Consider the following 14,499-nt stretch of genomic DNA (forward strand, 5'->3'; position numbering starts at 1 on the left):
AATAGACAACCTGAATGACAATCAAGAACATTTTCTTTTTCTTTTTATTGATTTACTTATTTATTTTTGCAGTGCTGTTAATAGAACCCAGAGTCTCGCATATGCTAGGCAAGTACTCTAACACTGAGCTACACACCTGGCCTCCAGAATTACTTTCTTCAAGACTGCTACACCTTAGTGGAGACTGGCTAACTATATCAGACTCACTTTGTTAGTTATGTCTAATGCTTAAATTTAACTTTCCTTAATTCTAACCCAAGTTTTTTCCACCAATTCTTCTATGGTATGAAACTATTCATTAAATGGAATCCAGCATTATCCAGGTGTGGTAGTACATGTCTGTAATCCCAGCACTCAGGAGGCTGCGGCAGGAGTGCAGTTCAAGGCCAGCCTGGGCTACATAGTGAGATCCTGTCTCAAAAAAAAGAGTGGGCATAGTAGTGCATGTCTGTAATCCCAGAAACTCAGGAAACAGATCGATGAGATTCTATCTCAAAAACAGGGCTGGGTACAGTGGTTCATGCCTATAATCTAGGAAGCAGAAATCAGGAAGATTATGATTCAAGACCAGCCTCGGAGAGCCTATCTCAACAAATAAGCTGGGTACAGTGGTCCAAATCTCTAATCCTAGCTACACAACAGGAGATATAGGTAGAAGGATCACCATCTGAGGCTAGCTTAGTCAAAAGCTCAAGACCCTATGCAAAAAAAATAAAGTACTGGGCACCAGGGGCTCACACCCATAATCCTAACTACTTGAGAGGCTGAGATTGGGAGAATTATAGTTTGAAGCCAGCCTGAGCAAACAGATCTCAAGACCCATACCAAAATGACCACAGCAAAATGGACTGGCAGTGTGGCTCAAGCAGCAGAGTGCCTGCTTTGCAAGCACAAAACCTTGCATTCAAACCCCAGTACCACACACACACACACACACAAGACTACAGTAAAAAAGGGCTAGGATGTGACTCAAATGGTAGAGTGACTGCCTAGTAAGTGCAAGGCCCGGAGTTCAAATCCCAGAACCACCACAAAAATTCAACGAATAAAATTAATTAAAAAATAAATCAAACCCAACCATTTCGGTACCTAGATACACGTGGAAAGCGCGAGTCTCTGCGCCACCACTGCTCCCCGTTACCTGCTCCTTGGCATGCTTCTGCTGCTCTCTTCTTTTGCGTTCTTCTTCATCCACCTTGCTGATAACTATGTATCGCTCCTTCTAGAAGACAAAGCACACATACAATTTTCTGGAAGAAATTTGACCCACAAATCTAAACTTCAGCCATCAAAAGTTATAATTTTAGGGACTGAGGGTGGGACTCAAGGGGAAGAGCTCCTGCCCAGTAAGAGCGCAAGGCCCTTAGTTCAAACCCCAGTATCACCAAAAGAAAAGCATTATAATTTTTCATGGGCCAAGCACAGCAAAGTATTTTGAAATACCACCAAAAGTTGAGCTGACACATTACAAAGGTCTGTGTTTCCATGACATTTTTCGGAGTTTATTATCACCAATAGATATCAGTTAAAAGATTAACATTGATCTCCAGCAACACAAAAGAAAGTATCAGCAGACTGTAAGAATAACACATTTTCTACAATGAAATGAAATGTTATAGAGTATTTGAGCATGAATTTCTAAATAATTAGTTTCAAGGTAAAATTTTCAAGTCATATTTTAAGGTCATAAGGAAAAAACTTTGAGGAACCAAATAACTACACTGCTTTCTTTCTTATACACTGCATTTTGTATCCACTAAACACATCACAAAACCTTCTGTATCTAAGTTTGAGGTCTATCTTCTAATGAGTGTTTTTAAATTTATATAATTTCTAACTTGATATCTGACTTAACAGCAACACTGAACTCAAAAATCTATAATTTACAAAAAAGCATCTAGCACTAGCCACCCATTACCCATCACGGGGCCACTGGTGCACCTTGGGAATCCATGACAATAGCTACACTTATGACTCAGATGCTACCATTTAAGTTTACCGGCCAACGTAACACAAAGCAATAGTGAGAATGTGCACGTGAACTTTCAATGTTTTCTGTATATTTGTGTATACTTTCAAGTTTACATAGCATGCTCACTTGCACTTATCCAGTGGATCACCGTAAAAAAGCTGTGACTCAAAGCCAAGTTGAAACCCCACAAAAAAAAAAAAAGAAAAAAGTTGTGAGCTGGGCTGGGGTACACTTTAGTAGTAGAGTGCTCACCAGCATTAGTGAGGCCTGGGTTTGAGCTCCAGCAAAAAACAAACCCAAAAAAAAAAAAAAACCATAGTGAGCTAGGTATAGATCATAACCTTCATACTCAGCCCCAGTGTACAAATGAGGAAAATGAGGCTTTGACAGGTTAAATAACTCGCCCAAGGTCACCAGCTCGTAATTGGCAAACCCATGGTGTAAATGCTAACTTTTAACACATCAGTGGAACACTGGGTCTGTTTATTGTTAGTTAGTTCTGAATAATTCTTGGGGTTACCTTTTCAGTTTCTAAAGTCTCAACATGAATCCCTTTAGGATATCTAAAGAAAAAAGGAAAACATGACATCAGTACGAGTCAATGACTGAGAAAACCCAAAGTCTTTGAAAAGCAACTATGTAGCTATAAACTAAATTTTATTACTACAGAGTAATTATTACTACAAAGACAACCTTATAGTAAGCTCATTCCCTAACATTCCAATGGCTAAATGTTTCCCTATCACTGCTCTTGAATGCACAGGAATATATCAATTTCAAATTCATTTTTTAGCACTTTAGCATTTTCTAAAATGCCTTGCATCTCATAAGATAGTCAACTCATTACCACACAAATTATGCTTCCAAAAATAATAATGCCTACTTCCTAACTGAAGTTTTGCAGGTCTCTTCAGATTGCATGGGGCATACAAAGGGAAAGTTTGGGAGGGCCGGCTGTGGCTTGATAATTTGCATCAATCAAGGAGAGAGATCCGGAAAGCGCGTGGTGTTAGGTATAAGGAAAGATGACAGGAAAGCAACCTGAGCAAGCCAGCTGATGGCCCTCTGCTGTTTCGTTTGAACTGTATTCAGCAGACATGTCCCTGGCAGACTGGTTTTTGTGTTTGTTTGCAGTGCTGGGGATCAAATCAAGAGCCTCTGCATGCTAGGGAGGCACCTGTACTTCAAGCCACACCCACAGTTCCACACTGGCATAATCTAAGTGAAGAGTAGAGGAACAAGAACCCAAGAGTCAATTGAATGCCCATCTGTGTAATACCGACATTCAGTTTTTGAGTTAGTCACATGAAATCAACCAAGGGAAAAATCCCCAGAAAAAATACATGCACAAAACTTTGGATGTTATTTCAGACTTACAAACCTCTTGAAACCAACCAAGGTATAACTTCAAGAACACTTGCATTAGAAAAAGTGTTCATGTGAGTATTTTCTAGGACTTAAAAATAAATCTTTATCACATACCTTCAAAAACAAAAACACAACACGGCCAAAGCTTAATGGATGATGCCAAAAAGATAACTGAAAGTAAATTTAAGTCCCTAAAGCATCTGTTAAGAAATGGTAACAAGCCAGGAACAAGTGGCTCATGCCTGTAATCCTGGCTACTCAGGAGGCAGGATCAGGAAGATCGAGGTTCAAAAATACTCAACACAAAAAAGGGAGTGGCTCAACTGGTAAGAGCAACTGTCTAACAAGCATGAGGCCCTGAGTTCAAACCCCAGTACTGCCACAAAAAAAAAAAAAAAAGGTGGTAGAGGGAATTGGTATGGTCAAGTCACAAAAACCCGTAGAACTTCAAAAAGGAAATGAGAACAGAGGTTATATTTAATTCTTAAATCCTGGGTCCTTCACAAAGCTCTCTAACACAATATAAACACTTACTTCCAGCTCAAAGTCTGATAAATTAGCTTTCTTTGGAACCTATAAAAACAAAAGAAAACATATTAATTTGGCTCATTAAAAGTAAACTGCAACCAAGCAGTAGCTGAGAACTTCATTACAGGTATGTGTAAACAAAATGTCTTCACAACAGGTAATGTGTTAAAAAAGAAAAAAATAGGAAGGATATTTGGAGTGGAAGGATTCCTCATCACTTGTCTCTATCAAAATTCTAATGTTACTTATTGTTTTTAGAGAAAAGGTAGCTCTCATCTAATGAAAACATCACTTCCTGCAGTCGTATGGACAGAGTTTAAAGGAGCTACTTTGATGATGCTCATTACCAAGCAAAAGGAGAAACAGGATGAGACACTGGCTCTGGAGCACTGACGTCATCACTGCAGAGGGAATTAAAAGGACAGTGAGTCCTTCTGAAGCCTTGTGTATTAAGTACTCCTCAAGCCAAAGCACAACCTAAAGTCAAGCTCCACAGATTTCCCTGCCCTCCTCAACAGGACTGAGCACTCATTCAGTGCCTCGACATATAATCAATCGCCCCACTGTGACAATGCTAAACTTAGCGCTTAACCCTAGGGAGCACCTGTAATAGAATATTTATAAGGATGGCTTTTTAAGACCAAATGCTTCAAATGCCAAAAATTATCTCCCCTTCCAAAAAAATAACATGTGAAAATGTATAGAACAACTAACCCAGTACACGGCTCTAAATCCAAGTTCTTATTTTCTTCACTTTGTAATAAATCTTCTATTTTCGCTCTGAGGGAGTAGAATAAGACCACGTCTATCAGTACCTTTAAGGAATGAAGTCATCAACCAAGAGCAATCACACTCAAAATCATACTAAAACAATCACTAATAATCATACTCAAAAGCAATCTAAATATAAGAATACGCATTTCTTATACATATAGTTCTTATTTCTGTGCATTCAACAAATCACCTAATAACTTTTTATTTCAAAAACTTAGAAAAAATGTTTTATTTTAGCATATGACATTAGTGAATTAGTGACAACTTCTCAAGAAGTTGTCAAAACCAGTGATTTAATTTTTGCCTTTTCTAGTAAAGTATTTACACTGATAACTACACTGGAGCAAAATCAGACACTCCTCCATGGGCAGATTTGCTTGTCAAAACTTGACTATGAGAGAAAAAAAGGATTGTACATGCTGCAGCCTGACAGGGTCTGATCCACTCCTCTGGCTTCAGGGAAACTGGGCACAGCTGTCAGGCCTTGGTCCAAGCAAGTCTGACCACTTGCTAAGCTTTCTTGCCTAGTGACATGAAGCAAACCCAAGTGTGATACAATTTGCAGCTGTTGCACAAATTAGGATATGCCATGATTAGATCCTGCCACTCACATCACACTTGCGTGTGTACCTAAAGGAGCAACATAGGAATGAGAAACAGACAACAATCCAGCCCCAGTGCACATTTGGTTTTAGTTTTGAGACTTACACCACTTGGTCAATAAACAACTTCTGATCTTCAGGAATTGTCACAGGACATTTTGAAGTGTTTGGAGATACATAGGCCAGAGCTCCTGCCCCATTGGCCTGCGAACGTTTTTCATCATACTGCTCTCTCAGCTGTCTTTCTTCTTCCTGATTTAAATACGGAATTCCTAAACATAAATCCAACAAGAATGAATCAGAAGTAAATGTTTCACATAAAAGTTTTTTAATATACTGAAGAGTCTACAATGCATGTTAGATTTAACTACATCTCAAAAAAATAACACAGAAAACAAGTGATTTCTTAATGTGTTTGTTCATTCATTCTTCTTTCAATAAATATTTATTTGCCACTTGTGTTGTGCCAAGCATTATATTAGGCACTGGGGAAGTGACAAAGAACAAGCAGATGCACCCTGCTGTAGTGAAGGGAATTACTTCTCTCCCCTACCCCCCTCAAATGATCAGAAAAGGCTACTGTAAGGGAAAACCCGAAAGACAAGAATGAGTCAGATATACAAAGGGCCAAGAAAGGGCTTTTTCAGGAAGGGAAAATGAGTAAAATGCCCAGAGGGTTGAAATGGCTGGTACTTTTCAGAAATAGCAAGGAAGCTGGTATGGTCCGGACACAGGGAGCAAAAGGTGAGCAGATGACCTCAGGTTGGACAGAGGATGGGGCAAAATCATGGAGGTTCTTATAGGCCATGGTAAGAAATGTTAATCTAAGAGCACTAGAAGGTTTTAAGCATTGATTAGGCAAGACAAGATATTATTTGCTTCAAGTTTGAAAGGTCATGTTGACTATGCTAAAAGTAGTAGGAGTTAGAAACAATCGTGTAGTCAAGACATGACAGCTCAGATCAGAGATCAGCAAACTTTTATCTTAAACGGACAGACAGTAAATGTTTCAGGCTATGAGTCTTACTGAGGTCTTTGTCCAAAACTCATACCCGCTATGTAGCACAGAAGTAGTCACACACAAAGTGCACATGTATGGGCATGACAGTGTTCCAATAAAAGTAATTTACAAAATAGGCAGCCAGGGAATGACTCTGGCTTAGACCAGGGAGGTGGAGGATAGAGGAAAACAGTGATTTTCAAAGCAGGATAGACAGAACTTACTAAAATATATGAAAATTTGGGGGCTAGGGGTTATATTCAGTGGCAGAGCACAGGCTTAGCACATAATACCCTATATTCCATCCCTAGCACCAGAGAAGGGGGAAAAAAAGAATGAAACTTAGCTCTCTGATTTGAACAATTGGGAAGAGGCAGTGAAAACTACAGGAAGAAGAGGTCTGAGGGCCCACAAGGTGAAAATCAAATGCTACCCTCTGGACATATTAAATTATCTAACAATATATGTAAATTAAGGACTGCAAATACAAGCTAAAGCTCAAGGGAAAGGTGTTGCAACACGAATCCAGTTATCATCTGGAAATGGCGGTACTAAAAACCACGGAACACTAGCAAACTTTGTAGAAAGAATGATGGCATTAGGCCATGCATGGTGGTGAACACCTGTAGTCCCAGTATTCAAGTCACTAAGGCAGGAGGAACTTGAGTTCAAGACCAGCCTTAGCTACACAGCAAATTCAAGGCCAATCTGGGCTATTTATTGAGACCGTGTCTCAAAAAACACCCCACGAATGACGGAATTAGGAAAACAGTATTTGTCAACGACAGAAATTTTTCAAAGCAATAATCATCAATGGATGCTGAAACTAACTGGTAAGAAAAGTGATCCAACAGTGACCGCCATCAATGTCACATGCCTTCTGAGAGGGTGCCCTGAGAACACACACTTGCTTCCATGAAATTCCTGCCAAAAATGAATAAATTCTTTTGGACAGGTTTGAGGAAACATCAGAAAATTCTGAATAGGTGGGCATTCTGCAAAATAATTAACCTCCACTATTCAAAAATGTGAAGGTGGGGAGAGGGATTGTAACTCTGTGGTAGAGCGCTAGCCTAACATGCACCAGACCTTGGGTTAGATCCCCAGCATCACACAAAAAAAAAAAAAAAAAGAAAGAAAGTAATAAGCTGGAGCTGAAGCTCAAGCAATAGGGTGCCTGCCTAGCAAGCAAGAAGCTCTGAGTTCAAACCCCAGTACTGCCCCAAAAAAAGGTAATAATAAAAATAAAAATAAGGGCTAGCAGAGTGGCTCAAGTTGTAAGAACACCTGCCTAGCAAGCATGAAACTCTTGAGTTCAAATTCTAGTACCACCAATAAATAAATAAATAAATATTAAAAAGCTGTACAACATACAAGACCAACTAGGGACAGTAATAAGTAGAAGCTATCGAGGCAAGAAAGAGCCAATCAGGACATCAAGGAGTCATGTGAGGCAGGAGAGAAACCAGAGGAAGAGCACTGAAGCCAGGAGGAGAGCATTGGGAGTAATCAGCCAGATCCAACTCTAGCCAATGGTAGAAAAAGAAGAGAACAAAGAGGGATCCACTGGACTTGAGATCATGACAAGTCCCAAAGTAGGTGGCCAGTACAGTGTCCATGGAGGATGCAGAAGAAAGTCTGGTTTGGTGAGGGGTGGGTGGGAGGTGGAGGTGGGAAGAGTGAAGATAAAAAACTGCAAAGTGGGCTGGGGGTGTGCATAGCATGCATGAAGTTCTGGGTTCCATTCCAGCACTCAAAAAAAAAGAAAGAAAGAAAGAAACTGGAAAGGAAGTGGAAACAGTCAAGGCACTTTGCTCAGAGTGGAGACATCACAAGGTAGAAAGGCACCGGGACGTGGAATCAAGTGAAGGGCGTGGTGATGTCGGGTTCGGTTATTTTGTGGAGGTATTTCTCAGGAATGCTTAATGTTCTAGTGTCACAGGTCTCTTTGGCATCTCATGAAGCATACAGACCTACATTCCTCCCTCAGAATAATGGTTTTAAATGCAAAAAAATAAAATATTAAGATCATAAAGGAAGGCAAGTATATTGAAATAGCCTATAAAAACACTTTTAAGGGCTGGGGGCATGGTTCAAGGGATAGAGCACTTGCCTTGCAAGAGGCCCTGGGCTCAATTCCTAGTACAATAAATAAATTAATTAAACAAATAAACACTTTTAAGCATGATACAGTAATAGAGTATTTCTGCTTTTTGATCAACACATTAAATGACAAATGTAGTGGCAAGTGAAATAAACCATAATAGCTATGAAGTATTGGTGAATATGAACAATATTCATGATACACACAACTACTAAAATGTCATCTGGGATGGGGGCCCAACTCAGTGGTAGAGCCTTACATAGCATGTACTGGCCCTGGGTTCCAGCAGTGCTCCCCCATGGGGAAAAAAAAAAAAACTTACAAGAAAACAATACCAAAAAGGAGCAAACCTTCATGACTTTTTGTTTAAATAAATAAAAATAACAAAATAAATATGTCATTTGAAGACACCTGGGATTTTTCACTGGTGCCATAGTCCCAGATGTGTTATCACTGGCGTGGGTATTGTCTATATTCATAATAAAAGAAACTGCTGGGCCGAACCCAGTAGCTCAAGCCTGTAGTCCTAGCTACTTGGGAGATGGAGATCAGAAGGATCAAATTTTGAGGCCAGCCCCAGACAAAAAGTTGATCAAACCCCCATTTCAATGACTGAGAGTGGCGGCACATGTTTGTCATCCCAGCTACACAGGAACTGTAAATAAAAGAATCGTGGTTGAGGCTAGCTAGGGCATAAACATGAAATTCCATCTCAAAAATAACCAAAAACAGCTAGCGATGTGGCTCAAGTGCTAGAACACCTGCCTAGCAAGAGTGAGGCCCTGAGTTTAACCCCCAGCACTGCCAGAAGGGAAAAAGAAGAAACTGCTAAATTTTAGTTCAAGGTTAGGAAGTAGAGATGTAAGTGTTTTCCCCTCCAAGTTCAGACTCCTGAATTCTATCTATGGGGAGCAGTAGTACCTGTGGACTAGGCTAAGGAGCTCTGTACTCATAACATGCTAAGAAAGATGGATGGTGCTGGGCATGGCAGAGCACACCTGCAATCCCAGCACTCAAGAGGATCCCAAGTTCAAGGCCAGCCTGAGCTACATATGAAATCTTTCCTGTCTTAAAAAAAAAAAAAGATTGATGGTAATGACATCATAGAGAAGAAAAATAACAATTCAGGAATGAGTAAAGCCAAGAAAAGGAGCTAGTGGGTGACAAGGACTCTTCCTCCACTATAAAGGAGGGAGGCAAAAATGCTAGGTTCAGACTTGGAACCAACTGGATGTGGTGGCGAATATGAGCAGCTCCTTTCTCATAGTTTCCGTTTGTACTAGGGAGACATGGTCATGGGCCGGGATGAGAAGTTCATGGGAAGAGATGGTAAAAAAGAGACATTTGCAAGAGTTGAAGAGGGAATTTCTACAGCAGGAAAATAGGACTTTGAGTACAACTTGGTTGAATTCTGTAACCATGAATTCTGAGTAACAGATTTTCCATTAATGTCATGTTTCCCAGCAATATTCAGATGCTTCAAAACAGGGAAGGTGAATAGTCAGACTCAAACAGACCTGGGACTTTGCTAGGCAAGCTAAATGGAGGAAGACAGAAGCAAGAAAATGAAGGAAGGTCATGATGTAGGTAAGTAGGAAGGTCAAGGTCAAAGAACAGACAGGGAAAAAGCTATGGAGGTTAAGAGTGCTGAAAAGGGGTACCTGAGTAAGTGAGTAGGACAATAAGAGGCATGTCCACAGAGGAAGGAACAATGGAAGCACTAACTAAGGTGCATGGCTGATGATGTAACCCATGGTGCTGCCAAGGGTAGAGGAACCACAGGCAGGAAGAAGCAAAGGCTGCTGACTGACCACCTACTAAAGACACACACAGGACAGGTCATTGGTGGGTCAGCCTTACAGATGCTGACATCACACAGAGTGAAGAGGGGGGAAGGGGTGGATGAGCCAGAGCCCAGGCTACTAGGGAATGCCGTGTCTAAATTGGCAAGGACAGGGTGGAAGAGCTGGTGACACAGTTTTAGCTAGAATGGTGGCTCCTGCAGAAGGGGAAATTCAGGTGCTCTGAGAGTTGCATGGAGAAACAAGGAGACTTAGCCTGGCCTGGCCAGAGACAGAAAGTGAGGTAAAACCATCTGTCTTGGAGAGGGCCACAGGGAGACAGTAATGAGGGAAGTTGCCAAATTCCCTTCAGACAAGGAACTCAGAGAGGACTGCCAGAAAACAATGGTCTCGAATTTACCAGCTGGAATTTGCTGTGTTATTTTGGTTTTTTTATTACTATATAGCCTAGGCTGGCCTCAAACTCACAATCCTACTGCCTCAGTCTCCCAAGTGCTGGGATTACAGGCAGGTATCACCATGCCTGACTATATTATAATGGCTTTCAAAGTGAAGTTTAAAAAGAATTTTTAAAAATTACTTCAGCTAGGTGTGGAGGTTCATGCCTATAATTCTAGCACTTGAGAGACTCAGGCAGAATTGTGAGTTTAAAAAAAAAAAAAGAAAGAAAGAAAGAAAAAGAAACAAAGTAAGAATTATGAATTCAAGGTCAGTCTGGGCTATATAGCAAGTTCCAGACCAACCAAGGCGACCTAGTAAAACCCTGTCTCAAAAAAAATAAATTTTAAAATTAAAAAAAATTCTAAATACCCAAATTGTGTTACCCAGCTGGTTTATGTTAATTAGTTTTGACTCCAAAATGTAATGCATTATAATATATTTATAATAATGCAATTAAAATGTATAATGACCTTATAGTAGTAGTGCTTAATGCTGCTTTGCTGGGAGAACTAAAGGCTTTCCCAATAACTTTTAAGGAAAAAACGAGAGGCAGGAAAGCCACTCTGGGGTGTTTCAAAGTAAGTACTCATGCATCCATCATTTAGCATATTAACTAAGACATCTTTCCAATACAGAAGAGAAGTCATGCCATGCACTGGGGAGGGGATGAACGAGATACAGTCCAATCCAGCATACCAGCAGGTCAGTCAGCACAACTGCACAGACCATGTAGGCTTCTTTCTCCCATGAAAAACTGTCTCCAATTACAAAACAATAACCAATGGAAATGGGAGTTTCATGAGAGCGTTACTGGAATACAGACACTTTTTAAAGTATTATACTAAGTACTGGGGAATGTGGCTCAATGGTAGAACACTTACCTACCACATCCATCCCCAGCACCACAAGAAAAAAGTACTATACTAGCTGGTCATCATGGCTCACTCCTAAAATCCCACACTCATGAGGCTGAGGCAGGAGGATCAAGAGTTTGAAGTCAGCCTGAACTACATAGCAAGATTCTGTCTCAATAAATAAATAAAAATAAAGTACTTTATTGCCTGTCACATTGGAAGAAAACAGGGAGCATTCCCCACAAGTGGTCACCGATGAGAGTAAGCCACTCTGGTGGTACAATAAGCTACACTCTGGAGCTGAGAGGCCTCATTAGTATCCCATGAAGTAGTATCTACTCTCCTGCTCATGGTAAGAGAGTTAAAAAGAATTCAAATACTGCAGATGGTATACTACTGTGTCTCACACACTGCTACAAAATGGTAATACTCGACCAAAGCCAGATTTACTTCCCGAGGGCACTGTGAAGGTTTATAAACTCTAAGCATCATTTCCACATCATCTTACCATTCCGGAAAACTTTATTGAAATCAAATCCTTGGCTGGCGAGAAAGTCAATGCTGGAGCTCTGAAACAAGAGAACAGAGGTTCTGGTGATGTTGGTGCAGGCACACCAGCAGAAGCAGACAAGGAGTGACATGCTAAGGTCAGAAGGTGAGAGCTCTCTCCCTGAGGCTGCCGAAAGGCCCACTCATGCACTCGATACATCTGGCCTCTTCTTCACAACTTATAAAGCAAACATCTGTTGTTTTACAATAGTTGCTAAAGATTCATTGGGTAAACAGATGTTCTCTCAATAGGTAGGAAGTTCCTGACTTCTGCTATACTGCCTTGCAGGCTATAATCAGAAATAAAATATATTATGTAACCTCACTTTAGGTGCACATCCACATGTGCAGGTTATAAGGAATCAATAATCACCTCATATCAGATATTGAAAGCCCCAAATCCTAATTTTATGTTTGGTCATTTTTTTTTTTTTTTTTGACAGTGATGGGGTTGAACTCAGGGCCTGCTATGCAGGTACTCTACCACTTTACCCATGCCCCCAGTCCTTTTTGTTTTAGTTATTTTTCATACAGGGTCTTACATTTTTGCCCAACCTGGCTGGACCACAATCCTTCTATTTATACCTCCTGCATGACTTGGATCAAAGGAGTTTAGTATCACACCATGCTTATCTGCTGAAATGGGATCTCACTAACTTCTTGCCTGGTCTGCCCTCAAACCTGGAACCTCCTGATCTCCACCTCTGCAGTAGCTAGGATTACAGCCATAATCCACTGCACCCTGCCTAGATGCTCTTAATGCTTGATATCAAGAAAGAAAAGTTGACCTGAGTTCAATCTCCAGTACCCCAAAAAAAAAAAAAAAAACAGAAAAGTTTTCAGTAATGAGCATATCTCAAACCTAAAATAAGTCCAAGTATGTCAGTAGATTTAAATTTGAAAAATTAAGTAAAAAGGCTGGGTGTGGTGGCAGACATCTATAATCCCAGCATCTGGTAGGTGGAGGCAAGAGAATCTCGAGTTCCAGACCAGTCTGGGCTACACAGCAAGATCCTGTCTCCAAAAGAAATTAGGTAAACAATTCTAGAGATGGTATACAAGTATGGTGAAATCATGAAACTCTCAAAGTGACTGAAGAAGGAAACAATGCTATAGCTACTTAAATTTTCCTCCTGGGTAAAGCTAGGACACCAGCAGGCTATAGGTGTGAGTCACTTTAACCCAGAGCCTCATGAAACTACTGTTACTGAGCTGGACTCCAGACTGAAGGACACCGTACCAAAAAGTTCCACTGAACACTATGTTAATGATTTCTTTCTGGTAGTTTAAGGGTAGATGTTCTGAGGTTTCTCCTCTGAGAGAAGTTTTCTTCTCGTGAGGCCTGGATTGTTTGGATCCTAGGAACCACCGAACTGACTGTGTGATTCCCACTTTTCTCAACTGCTCAGAAGCAAAGAAGACAGCTTAAGATTTCCGTTGGTATAAATCCCGTGTTCTAATCATACCACAGTAATCATATTTTTCTTTTCTTCCAATTTTTCATTTACTTATTCTTTGGTTGATACTGGGTTTAAACTCAGGGCCTCTAGTTTGCTAAGCAGGCATGCTACTGCTTGAGATACACTTCCAGCCATTTTTGCTCCAGTTATTTTTGAAATACTGTCTCACTGTTTTTCCCAGGCTGGCCTGGACCAAGACCCTCCTATTTTACACTCCCACCTAGCTATGATGACACGTACTTACCATCATACCCACCTACTGGTTGAAATGGGGTATGCCTAGCTTTTTGCCTGTGCTAGCCTGGACTTCAATCCTCCCAATCTTAGAATCCCAAAGAAATTAGATTATAGGTTAAGACCCAACCCACCCAGCTTCATTTACTTTTCGTTTTTTTAACTCTATATTAAAAGGTAAATACAGTATATATTTTTATTGGCCAACACAAATCTCTATAAAACATGGTGGGATATAAAAAGACAATATTACCACAGTCACACATACATAACAACTTGGTTTTCTACAGCTTACAACAAGCAGAAGCCCACTAACCTCCTCTCCGACTGCCATGCCCAAGTATTCTTATATATTCCTCAATTCTTATACTTTCGCCTAAATACTCTGTATCTCTGGCAGAGGCACTAAACAATGGATTTGGGAAACACATTTTTGTCTTGCCTGTACTAGACTCCAAAACATTCTCCTTTCCTTTATCTCCATGAATCCACAGTCAAAGACTCATCTATTTCTTTTTTGAAGACATCTATGTCCCAATCAAAGCAACACCCTTTGGGTTGCCCAACAATGACAATGTGCTTAATGTCAATGAACTATACACTTAGAATGGTAAATCTTAATGAATATTTTCCCTCAATTAAAAAAACAACTTGCCTAGTATGCACGAGGCCTTGGGTTTGATCCCCAGCACAGCAAAAAAAAAAATGTAATCAACAAAGTTTATTTAAGGTTTATAATCCACTGCCATAGATTTATCCCACATTCACCACTTCCAAGATTCAAGAGATGGGCACAGCTACTTTAGAGGAC

At 40.3% G+C, this 14,499-nt stretch overlaps 1 protein-coding gene across 3 annotated transcripts in view; it reads right to left on the reverse strand.

Moving 5' to 3' along the window:
• The window catches only part of Parn (poly(A)-specific ribonuclease), a 149,715-nt gene that overhangs the window by 126,455 nt on the left and 8,761 nt on the right, over positions 1-14,499 (reverse strand). For all 3 annotated transcript variants that reach the window (XM_074060055.1, XM_074060053.1, XM_074060054.1), the window contains exons 6-11: positions 11,954-12,014; positions 5,351-5,516; positions 4,583-4,648; positions 3,875-3,913; positions 2,493-2,535; positions 1,142-1,222 (exon numbers count right to left, since the gene is read on the reverse strand). In XM_074060055.1, coding sequence (XP_073916156.1) covers positions 1,142-1,222; positions 2,493-2,535; positions 3,875-3,913; positions 4,583-4,648; positions 5,351-5,516; positions 11,954-12,014 — 456 coding nt within the window. The remainder of the gene's footprint in view (positions 1-1,141; positions 1,223-2,492; positions 2,536-3,874; positions 3,914-4,582; positions 4,649-5,350; positions 5,517-11,953; positions 12,015-14,499) is intronic.

Source organism: Castor canadensis, chromosome 17 (assembly GCF_047511655.1).
Source record: "Castor canadensis chromosome 17, mCasCan1.hap1v2, whole genome shotgun sequence".
In the NCBI taxonomy this organism is placed as follows: domain Eukaryota; kingdom Metazoa; phylum Chordata; class Mammalia; order Rodentia; family Castoridae; genus Castor; species Castor canadensis.